This window comes from Lingula anatina, chromosome 2 (assembly GCF_051362555.1).
Source record: "Lingula anatina isolate TDL-2025a chromosome 2, LinAna3.0, whole genome shotgun sequence".
Classification (NCBI taxonomy): Eukaryota; Metazoa; Brachiopoda; class Lingulata; order Lingulida; family Lingulidae; genus Lingula; species Lingula anatina.
Window position 1 is genome coordinate 12,610,066 of NC_141768.1, and position 13,494 is coordinate 12,623,559.

Here is a 13,494-nt window from a genome sequence, read left to right on the forward strand (position 1 = left end):
ATCATGAAATTTCAGTGCCAGTTAAAACATTAACTCAGTTTTTTCTCGTTAGTGGACTTTTTTATCAGTGTTTTAACAATGTTTAAATCAAGTATATTAAACATGCAATGGTACTAAATTAAGTTGTCTCTTCCAGATTGAGCTTCCTAGTGCACCAAAGGAAGAGGAAGCAGAATTTGTCTTGAGGCCAGAAGATAAGCCAGAGGATGTTGAGGCTGAACTCAAAGTGCCGGAGGAACAGCAAGAAGAGGTGGAACAGGAATTTGTTCTTCAGAAGGTAGGGATATGGTTTAAGTTCTCTCTCAATTCCTATTTAATAGAACCGCTTCCAGTTACTGCATAGATAACTCATTTGGCTATTGTGACAGAATGAGTAAAATTTATACTCTATCCAACTTTATTCAGTCTAATATCTAGACCAACATCTTTTGATAGATGGTGGCTGTGTTATTTATATATTTATATATTGTCTCAGTTTATAGTGCAGTAATCTTCATAAAGACTAAAACATGATTTACTGTTGGGTTTCTTAATGTATTTTTCTAAAATGTATCCCTTATGACTGTGAAAGAACTTTGTATGTCATTTTCTGTACATAGCCTGAGGAAGAAGAGGTACCAGTTGAAGTCACAGTTCCTGTAGAAGCCCCTGTAATTGTAGAGAAACCCGAGGAACAGGAAGTGACAGAGGGCACCACTGTGGAGATTGTCTGCAAGGTGAAAGGTCAACCCAAACCAGAGATTAAATGGTTAGTTAATATTTTTTTATATCTTGAGCTTATTTTAAAACATACAAAACTAAAATATGATTTTAAACATTGAGACATTTTATATTAACACTGCCAATAGTCTTTTTGTAATTTTTGTGTACTTTGTGCATTTCTGTCTGTTCCATATCTCATTCAACAGTCTTTAAACCACTGGCATTGAGCAAGTATGTATTCTGTAGCTCCTAGATTTAACAACATAACATTGAAAGGCGGTTTTATATATTCTAATTTGCATATATTTCCTAAATTTTAGGCTTCAAGATGATTCAGAGATCCAGCCCAGTGAGCATTTCACCATGTCAGTGCAGGAAGATGGTACTGCCTCTCTCACCATTGTGGAAGCTACCTTGGATGATGATGCTGAATACACCTGTGTAGCCACCAATGAGGCTGGTACCACACAGGCCAAGACTGAGCTGTTTGTCAATCCTTTAGGTAAGTCAGTTTCCCTTGTGGTGGGGTGTGATAACAGTGTGATTGTATTGGTTAACTAAACCCAGGACAAATGGGCTGTTTGTACATGTAAGTCCTTGTGTAGCCAGATGTGGGGTATTAAGACATGGGCCATAACTGACTGTTTTAATCCATCTAGGTAATTCAGCTGGACTTAGGATGAGATGTGGTGAGACTATGATTGTAGGGCTGATTAATTCAGGACTTAAGAAAATTACTTGCTGGTTCCTCTGGTAAAGGATTTGCAGTCCTGAAGTGTGTTTAGCATTTAGTCATCTGTGACAGTGTAATTGAAGATAAGCCTGTGATAATGTCACTTACAAGTGAAAAGCAATTGTTGTGGCCTTCATTTTTTTCAAAATTTCACTTACAAAGCATTACATTAAGCTGTTTTTTTTTTTTTGTTTTTTTTAATAAAGGGTTATTTTAGTGACAAGATTTGATCTAAAAAAAAAGCTCTTCCCAAAAGAAGTAGGACTTTTTTCAGCCCAAAATGAGACCTTATTTTTCAAATGAAAATGTGCTGATTGTGTTAGGTGTGCTTCAAAACCACACGCACATTGTGTTTTAGGTGAAAAGCCTTCCTTCCCAAGCAAGCTTGAGGATGTGGAGGTGGATGTAGGCAGCACCATTACACTGGAGTGCACAGTGCATGGTGAGCCCCAACCCAAGATTACATGGCTCAAGGATGGGGTGAAGATCTCCGAGAAAAAATACAAGTAAGGCACCAGTTTAAAAGATTAAAGACAGGTTTTATATTTATGTTAAGTTACTTCCTTTAAACAAATCTTGCATATGTGATGAATTATATTGCCAGGCAATGGGCTGGTGATTGTAACAGTTTTATTATGTTACTTATTAAACTGTATGTAGCTTACAGCAAAGTAATCAGGTGCTTTTAAAAAATTTCTTGAAAGTAACCATGTTTATTATTCTCAGGTCTGAGTTTGACACTGAGACTGGTGTGGCGAGACTGACAATCCCAGAATGCTCTCCTGATGATGAGGGTGACTTCACAGTCAAAGCCATCAATGATCTGGGCACTGCAACCTGCGCCTCTATGGTCATCATCATGACAGAGGCACCAGAGTTTGTCCAGCCAATCGAAGACCAGAAAGCTGCTGTCAAGACCACAGCACGCTTTGAGTGCCGTGTGACTGGAAAACCAGCTCCAACTATAAGGTGGTTTGCTGGGCAAGTAGAGCTAGCAGACAATCACAAATTCAAAACAAAACAGGAGGATGACATGGCCATCTTAGAAATTCACAATGTGTCGCTGGACGATGCTGACATGTCGTACACTGTCAGAGCATACAACGTGGCTGGAGAGGCATCCATGACTGCCAACCTAGCAGTGGAAGGTTCGTGGAGAAACTTTGATTACAAATTTAACGAGCATGATGGGTACTTATGAATGGGTCTTATCACAAATGTTGTGGCTTTGCTATTTTTAATATACATGCCTTTTGTTATTAGATCTCTCTTTTTTTCTATCTTTTCATGATCTCAGCATAATATTTTGTTGCCTATGTTTCAAATCCTGCTCGTTATGTTTTATGATAAGATTTGGTTTCTGTGGAACCCACTGCTTTGTCTTGGAAAGGGGGCACATTTGTTACATCTCTTGCCTTTGAAACTGACCCATCCTTGCCTCAATCATCAGTATTGCGCATGTGTTGACTTAATTGTCTTGTTTTGATACTTGGTTTTACCAGTGCATGTAATGTTCAGACGCTTTTTGGTTGGCTGTTTCACTTGTTATGTCAGCAACAATGCAAAGGCATGTAAAAAGCATTGATTTGTGTTTTGTATTGGTAATTGTGAAAAGATATTATAATACATAGATTTTGGCTACTAGTAGATTGAATTGTTGAAATGTTTTTAGAATTTCCTTGAGGGTAGGTTTTACAGCAGCATTACTCCAATATATAAATTCATTATCTTTATTACCATTTTATGTATGGCCATTATTTGTATAATGTTTAGTATTTGACAAAATCTGCTTTTTGGATATATTAACTCAATGTTGTGTATATATATTTAGTGGAAGGGCAATGTGTAATTGTTACTGTCATATAGCTATCTCATTTGTACAACTGCATATGCAGTAGAATCATTTTTGTACATTTTGCCAAATGCATTTTTGCTTTTACAATTTAAACTTTAAAATGACAATGAGCTATTTTTGCCAGAAAAGTTTAAAAGGCATTAAAAAACTTTTCTTTACCTAAACATCAATGTCAGCAGTATCTGTTCAATTGAAATTATCAAGTACAGATATCAAATAAAAGCAGAAATATGCATGAACCAATTTGTGTGTGGCTTGTTGTTGTACTGAAATTCTTTGTATCTTTAACCTGTTCTTATTGGTTCATTTCATTGCTCTAAGTCTCTGCTTTCCCCTCTCACCTGTCCTTTTCCATCAAATAGCAAAGGATCGGTTTGCAAAATATGAAACGGTGGTGATTTTTTCTTTAGTACATGGCCATAAAGGTGAAACAATATTCTTTTGGGGTCAAGGAAAAAGTTCCTTGATTATATTTCAAGTTTCCTTAGTCCAACAGAATTTTACGACACCTGTGAATCCCAATATGGCCATTTACATGAAATAGATTAGAGGCTGACTTCAGGTAAAGAGAATGAAGACACTTTTTCACCTGCATTAATTTTTTTTTTTTTGTTACCTTATCCTATTTGACAGTGTGCATGTACAATGCTAGTGGTTTTAGTTGCTGCATTACCTCTAATGGGTTTGTTATGATTGTCTCCTAATCTTTCAACACAATAATGCATGTGAATAATTGGTGTGCACATAATATAAGCGGGTGTATTGTAGACTCTTGGTTTAGCAGATTTGTGTCCCTTGTTTGATGTCTTTTATAATTGTAATTTGTCAGTATACATGTGGTTTTTTATTATTGATGGTATTCAGCAAACTGGGGATACATCTGTTAACCAAGCCATTGCATATATTGCAGTATAACTTATATCTTTCTCTGTCTTAGCTAGAAAAAAATAATTGAACTATAAATGTGATAATTAAAATGCATTGAAAAATGGTTGAGTCACTGAGTTCCTCGTTTTTCTGAATGGGGTCATTGTTATTAGTTATGTTTTATCAATGCATTTTAATGAATTATGACATGTCAAATTTATCACTCATGTAATTTTATGAAATTTATTAGTCATTCAGTAAAATTAATATATATCCAATTTTTTAAATCTATTTCTGGATGTCTGACAGACATTATAATCCAGAAATAGATTTTAAAGAATTGTGCATTTTATCAATCACATATTAAATCTAATCCTACTACCACAATAATGAGCTCTGCATGACACGAAATCATCTTTTATCTTCTGTTTACCCGGTTACTGTGTTGGTTTAACCTATTTTTTTCACAAATCACAATCTGTATTCTTCACAACTGTTTTTAACTCTGTGAATTCAGTACAGACAACAATCCACCCACTGTGAGTGCATCAGAGTGTGTAGAGCACCACTGTAGTGAAGACCATAGCAGTTTGCATGGAGTAACAGTTATCAGAGTAGTGTGACTGATATGTGATGCCAAGATATAATGAGTTTGATTCACAGATGTGTTATTTTAATGAGCATGGCATGCAAATATGTGGTAGACACGGCTGTTCATTCATGGTATGCCATATAGTGTAGTTGACTCATAACATGTATGTTATGTAATTGGGTATAAATGTGAGATCTTTGTGGTACACTGTGGTATGTAATTCAGAACCGGTAAAATGTTATACCTTAACTGCACAAGTGTGTTATGATATTGTTATAGCATTTGTTGGTATAATGCTATATTATAGCACAATGTATAACCATATAATGCACAAGTGTGGTAAGTTTGACAAATCTTTTGTGCCACACAATGATGCATATATTTTTGTAGAATAGTGTTGTATGTGTATGTTTGTAGCCCATGTCTAATGTGGTGTAAAAGTCTCCCTTGGTGATTCATTTGTAGGTAACAGTAAAGCATGCAAGATCTTGCTCTCTGTTTATGAAAGTTTGCCCCATGTGTGTTTGGTGTGCATGCATGTTGCAGTATGCCATAAGTGAGTTGGCACATATACTTTATACAATGGCTCACATAAAGTTTTTCTCCTGACTGATCCTTGACTATGTACTAATCCATAAACTAAGTTAATTCCAGCACCCTTTTTAAATAAAATTTTCTTGATAATATTTATCTATGATAATAGTCTCTGCATAAGGGAAATAGTACTCTTAGCATACTGTTCAAAGCTATCAAATCTGACCTCTTTTGAAAATGCTGGATAATTTTTAATGAAATTAATAAAAAAAAATACATAAAACTTAATTTTCTTAAGACTTGATGCAGGAAAAAGGTTAAATATTGATTAGTTTCTGTCAGATAAAAAAATGTAAATGTAATTGATATAAAAAATAAACAGGTATAATTCCAACATCCTTCGCCAGGCAAAAGATTTATTTCTCAACCTAGCAAATCATTTTCATTTTCTAAAGTCAGTTTAAACTAAAACTTTCAGTTCCTGCAAAGGTACTCCAAGGGCCATCCTTTCCTTTACAAGTGGCCCCATCATCCACGGCCCAGCTCCCTTGTGCCATACAAGGGATACCTGCCCCTGCAGTCACATGGTTCAAGGGGGGTCATCCCCTGGGCTCCGACGCTAAATATCAGATTAAGACCACCAATGAGGTCACCACATTGGTCATCTGCGATGTCCAGCCCAGTGACTGGGCCGAGTACACGCTTAAGGTTGAGAACTCGACTGGTAGAGACAGTTTCAGTGTTGTTCTGGAAGCACCTGATGGTGAGCTGAGAGTTTAATGATATGTATTGTATATAGGCTGGGGTGATTTGTAGTTGCTCTGTCTGTCCGAGTCCTTGCACCAACAAAGTGGAAACATTTATTATATACAGCACAGTTTTGAGTAGTTTTGATAAGGCACAATTGTTTCACAATTAGGTGAAATGTTGTTTCACACATTAATACACTGAAATAAAGACGGTTAAAATACAAATTAGAATTACATCAGATTGACACAATTTAGTTTAGTTAGAGAAACACATTTTGAGGTGTGATTAGTCTTTGAAGCACCAGGTTAGCAGTTTGCTTTATTTTTAGCCCTAAAAAAAAGTTAAGACATTCCTCAGAAGGTCATGACTAGAAATTTATTTTACTGATTTATTTTGAAATCAAATAACTTGATATTTAGATGTGAGATGAAAGAAACAAAAAATAACCCATCTTTTTCAGTATATTTGTCTGTAATTGAGCTAAAATATTTGATTGCTTCGTGTTAAAAATGGCACTACATGGTCAATTAATTGATCAGTTTGGTGATTACAAAAAGGGTTTTCTCAATGGTATATTAATATAACTATTATACTCACTGCCAAGTAAAATATTTTACCTAACAAAATTTTTCAGCTCTAAATATATTTCCCTTTCTCATGATGACCTACTCTACCACCACCCTCACTTCACTTTCCCTTGAAAACTAGCACACAATATTGCAAGCAGTGATCTGACAAGTGATTAGTAGAAAGTGAATGGCACACCTTCAATTAGGAGGTTGTATTTGTTTGTATAGCCGCTGTTTGCCTTGAAATCATGATCTATGATTGAATAACACTGGTGCTTGCAAAGCAAATAGCCATACAAAGACTGGAGGGTAAACATGTGAGGCACCCTAATTGCACATGGGTGGATAAGTCCTTTTATTTCAAGTGATACTGGGGGAATACTTGAAAGGTCAGAAAGGGGGAATGCAAAAATTTACTAAACCTTGACCACACATAAGTTAGCTCCCATTTCCATAAACGCCACACACCCAGGCATGCTTATGAACTGAGACATATTTTCAGTAAAGGGCCCTTGACGCTTGGACAAGTTTCAATATGGGAAGATATTTGCACGCATTGGATCTTTGCATTCAGGAAGTGTTGATCGTATCACACCCTGGGGTGTAGGAAAAATGTGGACTTAACATGCTTGGTGCCAAGTTAAAGTGTGCTGTGTTAAAACATGGATGTGCATGAGGGGAGAGTTTTAAGTGAGGTGCAAGGTGTTGCATGTATTACCTATAATTGTGGTGCCCTACCACAGTGCTTAGAGTTATGATTGTCCCAACATCTTATTGTCATGTAACACTCAAGACAAGCTTGGCAATAGAGAGCTTGCAATTGGAATTTTGGCATCATGCAAAAATTCATTCCAATTATGATGGTAAGTCTATAAAAAAGTACTCGCACAATTGATTGTCATGTGTGTTTAATTGGTTTCCTTTTGATAAGTTGTTATGATGCATAAATATATGTAATAGAAATTGATTTGTATGATGAAACTGTATTTTATGTATGGTTTGCTGACATTTCAGAAAAAGAAAAAGAAGTAGTGGAAGAGAAACCTGAAACTGGTGTAGCTCCAGAGTTTGTTCTCACCATCAAATCAACCAAGGTAATAAGAACACATGATACTAAATTATTGCATTTTTGGATTAGCTGATGTGCAATTTTGCAAAACAAGAAAAAAATTCATGTTGAGAAATTTCAGTGGACATTGGTTTGACTCATCTTAATTTTCACATGCTCATTCAAAGATGTGCTATTAGTTTTCTTATCATTTTAAAATCTAACTATTTTCATGAAAGGGTAGCAGTTATATATTATGAGTATAACCCCTACTTTGCACCTGATATTAAAAATGAATACTTAACCCAGTCAGCAAACTGTTTAATGATGGTAACAAACTACAAATGCAAATGTGGTCAGCATTGACCAGAATACTGGCCATTAAAAAATCCAGGTAACAGAGGGGCAAACAGCAGACTTCAGCTGCAAGGTAACAGGTGAACCCACCCCAACCCTGCACTGGGTCTACAATGATAAGGAACTGGAAGATGAGGGCCGATTCATGATATTTGAGGAAGAAGAGCACCATCACCTGGAGATTTACGATGTGGTACCAGAGGATGCTGGCACCATCAAGGTCACAGCTGAGAACACAGCTGGGTCGGCTTCCTGCACTGCTACTCTAGATGTAGAAGGTACTTTTGTTCATCTGCAATGTTAGCCACTGGTTCTGCTTCAAAAGCCCCCAGGGCTTTATAACTTTTGTAACTTTTCAATAGTTTATTCAAGAAAAGATAAATGGGGTGAAATGTGGATTAAAAATTTATTGCTTTATGGTTGTCTTGTGTTATGATACTAATTTGATATAAGACATTTTATTTAAAGCATTTTTCAAATTATTTTAATTCCTCATGTCACACAGCTATACTTCTCCTTACCACCTTATAGTATGATCCTGTCATTAAATTCATGTGCTGGCCACACCAGTCCCTTTATTTACGCTTTAAGTTAAAAACTTTATTATTCTAGAAAAACCCAAAGATATACCCACTCCTCCCAAGTTCATCGTGAACATTCAGACCACAGATGCCACAGTGGGAGAGCAGGCCAGTCTGAGGTGCCAGGCCAAGGGAGTGCCCACCCCTACACTGGTCTGGTATAAAGATGGACGTGAAATTAGACCTGGAGATAACAGGTGAGAGGGACAGAAGGAAATCAAATAGATGATTTTTATTTTCTATTTGTAAATTTGGTCTAAAATTTGCCACTTGTTTTGAGGATGACTCATTTAATTCAAACCAAATTGACTGATTTTATTCTCCATGGCTGTTGTAATCATTGGTTATACATGTATCTGAAAAAGATGATTAAATATTTTGAAAAGCAAGTTGGTTTCCTGTCAGATACACTGTAGTATATTAGAATCTGGAAAACAGTGACATATTGAGATAAGTGAGTCATTTGAAATTTTTGAGTTACCATTTAAATATCTGTATGGCAAAAATGTTGACTTCTTACTTGATGTCCTTCAGGTACACTATCTCCTATGATGAAGATGGTACCACCACCTTAATGGTGATAGAAGTGGTGAGAGATGTGGCTGGTACATACACCTGTGAGGCCACCAACAAGGCTGGTAAAGATACCACCACAGGAGACCTTAATGTACATGGTAAGTACACATATACTTGAGAGGTACCTGGATATTTTTTAAGTAGTTTAGGGGTTTTTTCCATTATCTGTATGTGTTTCTGTGCACTTATTAAATTTGATTAGGACTGGTAGTAATTTTAGGCCTACTAGTCTGAATATCCAGTGGGCTGAAACATATTTTTTTTGTTATTTTTATGATGTTCCATGCATGACAATTATTGTTTTTGCAGAAGTACCTATCCAGGAAGTTCCAGAGGAGGAAGTGGAGGAGATGGTTGCTCCAGTAATAGTGAAGAAACCTGATCAGCTTACTGTCAATGAAAAAGACAGGGCTGAGTTTATATGTAAAATCACTGGCACCCCTGCTCCACAAGGTAAATGGCAATCCTTGAATCAAGTATTATGTCCTGAAATAGTTTACTGTTACAAACAACTCCTTGATTTAGTTAAACTAAAAAAAAAAACTGCACAAGAAGTTAAGTTGCATTGGTGCTGGAAAGATGTTAGTTTATGCTATTTATTTAGCTGAGAGCAAACTTTTAGGGCAAAATGGTAGTGAAATGGAAGTTTCTTTTTTCAAAAACACACTTGTCTTGAAAAGGGAGATTTAATTTTTGCTTATTGCTGAAATATGATCATTGTCACCCAAGATTTTTTTTTTTTTTTGTATAAAAAGTATTTAAATTTTTTCCTTAAATAGTAACTTGGAGCAAAGGAGACGAAGAGCTCACAGACACCAACAAATACCACATAGAAGAGTATGAAGATGTGTACTGTTTTGAGATCAACCAAGCTATAAAAGAAGACACAGGGGATTATACATGTACTGCTAGAAATCCTGCTGGAGAGGCAACCTGCACCATCCCCCTTACTGTCAAAGGTAGGATCTTCATGTCTCAAAAATGTTTTGATTTAGTAGGACTAATTTAGACCAGAAGTAGACTTAATTGTGTTGCTAGATGTTGCCGGATGACCAGATTACACCAAAGAACCTTATGACATCTAGCAACATCATGTAGCACACTTGAGTCATTTTCTGGTCCAGGTTAATGCTGATGTGAAAGAAGCTATTCTCAGGAGTGAACTCTGCTCTTGTAGTTATAGTGGCTGATTTCGAAAATGGAGTTAATAACTTTGTACTAGGAATCGTGGTTGTTTTGGAAGTGGAAAGACACCATATATCAAGGATTGATGGCAAATTGCATATTTTTATTGTATTCATATTGTGCTTGAATTCCCTAATATATGGTATCTGAAAATTAGTAATTGCAGTGTTAGCACTGGTATGAAGTGGTTTTTGGCTGAAGCAGAGTGCATTTTTCCTGCTCTCAAAGTCTTGGCATTTTCAGAAACATGATTGTACAATCATCTTATGTATAATTTGGCATTTGGTAATGTTTCTTCAATTAAAAAAGTGAGAATTCATGTGTAGGTTATGCAAAGGAGAAGAAATAGAAATCATTCTTCCAACTTTCTTTGTCTCAGTTCACATCCCTGACACAGAAATATATCCAAAGGAATTTGATACGTGCATTTATAACAGCAGTAGACTCTCTGTACCTGTAGTTGCTAAGATATTATCATATCAGTTTCCTTATTACTTGAATGTAGCCATGATACCATTTCACTATCTCTTGGAATGTTGAAATTGTGAGATAAAAACTGTATCAGCACAAATTCTTGATCTCACTTTTGAATGCCCAGAAGCAAATGCCTACTCTTGAATGATCCAGTAACAATGTCTTATGCATTGTTGAGACTGATCTGACATCTTTTTTTCTGGAAAAAGAAAAAAAGTTTCATAGTTGAAACATTGAAAAATTAGTTTAATGACATTTTTTGTTTAAATTTATAAAAATATGGAGCACAAATATTTGTAGATTGTAAGATGAAGATGTCAGCACAGGAAGATGGTTTTTGAAATTTTTAAATCCACAGCATTAACTGTATTCTGAACTAAAAGATTCTGAATTTCACTGTTTACATATGAACCTTTTTACAACCTTGGACCCCTAAACTTTACAGCTGTCCCGAGTGAAGAGCTAGAAGAAGTGCCACCCAAGGGTAAGCCTATAGGCTACAAAGGAGACTGGCTTGGTTTTTCTACAGGGTGTGGCATAGATGCATGCAAACTGGCAAAATGAGTTTTACTTATAGGGTGACAGCAAAAGAGTTAAAAAAATCATGCTGTATCAGGATATGGGAAACGCCTTTATCTGAAATTGTCATATTTAGAATATTGTTTTTTTTTAATTTCATAAATTATAATGAAAAAGGGTTTCTTTGCTGTCACATGATATCACATTTTGCTAGTAATTTGGCTGAGGTCATGGCAAAACGAAGGGAGCAAGTAGACTTGTTGATCTTTCTTATTCTACTTTGACCTCAGTAGAGACTAAATAAATGTTGATTTTATTCCAGCAGTGTTTTCTCCCTAAGAGTGGCAGCATGTGTGCACCCCACCCCCATCTTGTCTTGTTTGAAATTACCCCCCACCCCATTCCCCCACTGTATTCCAGCTGAATGTTTGTAGATCTGTTTAAACACGACTATAGACAGTATTTGCTCAAAATATCCTTGTCGGTAACAAAATCATTTATTCAAATTTTTAAAAAGCTGAATGCTCTAATTTCTTATTTTTATTTATCATTTTGTTATATTTTTTGCTGGTTATCCAGAGTTTATATGGGCACAGTGTTATGTTGAGAAGGATATTTTGCTTCTTTGGGTTGTTTAAAAGCTGTTGTTTAGCAAAAAGCATGAAAGACCATTTGTTTTTCAGATGTTTTTGAAATTTACATGTATATCTACAGATGTTGATATTTGCCTACAATTGTCAAAGGCCGCATTCAGTTTTAGCAGTTTCAGTCCTTACATAAGAAATATATTTTTATTGTACCCCTTTGAGTCAAGCAGTGAGTAGAATGAGACTTGCACAGGATTGCACATGGATTACCTGCTTGCAATTGGCAAATCTAAGCAATTGCTTTTTTGCTGGGGTAAAACAAAAACACATATTGTAAAAACTGCCCTGAATGCGGTCATGTATTTTATTTGGTTGCTTACAATACTGTTAGCTAAATGCATGAATTGTTTCTCAACATCCTAGCTTGGTTTTCTTCTTGTTATCCATCATAGGTGTTTTGGCTAGATAGTTTGTCGTTAGAAACTAGAATTTAGGGAATTATATCGGGCATATTAGATATACATAGAATAGAAGTAATGAATACTGTTAGAATGACATTTTAGTTTAATGGGATTTTGTTAATCTTTTCTTCCCTTATACCCTTTTGGTTGCTTGTGACTTCTGTACATAAATTATATCTTTATACATTATTGAACTGTAATGATAGTTTTAGTGTGTATCTGTCCAATTTTTCTATTTATCTTGTCATGTGGCCAATAATTTATTATATTAATATATTTGAATTGGTATACATATATAAAATAAAATAAAATTCTGCATTATTTAGAACTATTCTTGTTTAATCTCTTTCAATGTCCCTTCCTTTAAAAGCTTTACAGTAAACTTTTAAACTGAGGGACAATTGTATGATGCATTTTGATTTCCATTTTCCATCGCTTTACACTTTTGATACTTTCCACTATTTTCATGACACTGCTATGAGCATACAACACTATGGCTTACATTGCTCTCAAATATTATGAACGTTGTGCTTTTCCCATGCCTACCTGAAACTCTTTGTTGTAGCTCTTAATTTTTCTTTATTCTCTCCTCAGTCCCTGAGAAGGAGGAAGATCTGTCCAAGTCACCATTGGTACTCAGACATGCAGAACAGACCAAAGCTCCTGAGTTCTCTCAGACTTTACAAGATGTGGTAAGGGTGTTACTTTCTTTTTTTTAATATTTATCACTATTATTGTACATCTGGATTATTATTATTTTTATCACATAAATTATTTTAATAATATATTAAAATTGTTGCTACTTTGTAGAATATATATGTGACAATATATTAGTATTTTGAACAATGATTAGTTTATTGAAATAGTCCCTTGAAAAACGAAAATTTTAAGTTAAATTGTGATACATAGATATCAAGTTCTTCTTCTTCATCTTATATATATCTTAATTGTTTTCCAAATGTATTGTTTAATTATGTTGGATTTAACAAATTAAATTGTATTATTTTATATTCTAGATCCTAATGGAAGGAGATCAACTTGAGCTGCAATGTGCAGTGAGTGGTGTACCTAGACCAGAGGTGGCATGGGACAGGTAGGCTAGGA

General features: G+C 35.3%; 1 protein-coding gene across 1 annotated transcript in view; it reads left to right on the top strand.

Moving 5' to 3' along the window:
• LOC106161264 (uncharacterized) overlaps window positions 1-13,494 on the top strand; it is a 298,900-nt gene that overhangs the window by 145,597 nt on the left and 139,809 nt on the right. Inside the window, exons 119-133 of the mRNA XM_087004995.1 lie at window positions 137-277; window positions 600-748; window positions 1,023-1,204; window positions 1,794-1,941; window positions 2,162-2,583; window positions 5,762-6,046; window positions 7,617-7,696; window positions 8,045-8,285; window positions 8,620-8,785; window positions 9,123-9,262; window positions 9,474-9,617; window positions 9,944-10,123; window positions 11,269-11,307; window positions 12,985-13,082; window positions 13,407-13,483. Of these exons, the coding sequence (XP_086861121.1) occupies window positions 137-277; window positions 600-748; window positions 1,023-1,204; window positions 1,794-1,941; window positions 2,162-2,583; window positions 5,762-6,046; window positions 7,617-7,696; window positions 8,045-8,285; window positions 8,620-8,785; window positions 9,123-9,262; window positions 9,474-9,617; window positions 9,944-10,123; window positions 11,269-11,307; window positions 12,985-13,082; window positions 13,407-13,483 (2,492 nt within the window). The remainder of the gene's footprint in view (window positions 1-136; window positions 278-599; window positions 749-1,022; window positions 1,205-1,793; window positions 1,942-2,161; window positions 2,584-5,761; window positions 6,047-7,616; window positions 7,697-8,044; window positions 8,286-8,619; window positions 8,786-9,122; window positions 9,263-9,473; window positions 9,618-9,943; window positions 10,124-11,268; window positions 11,308-12,984; window positions 13,083-13,406; window positions 13,484-13,494) is intronic.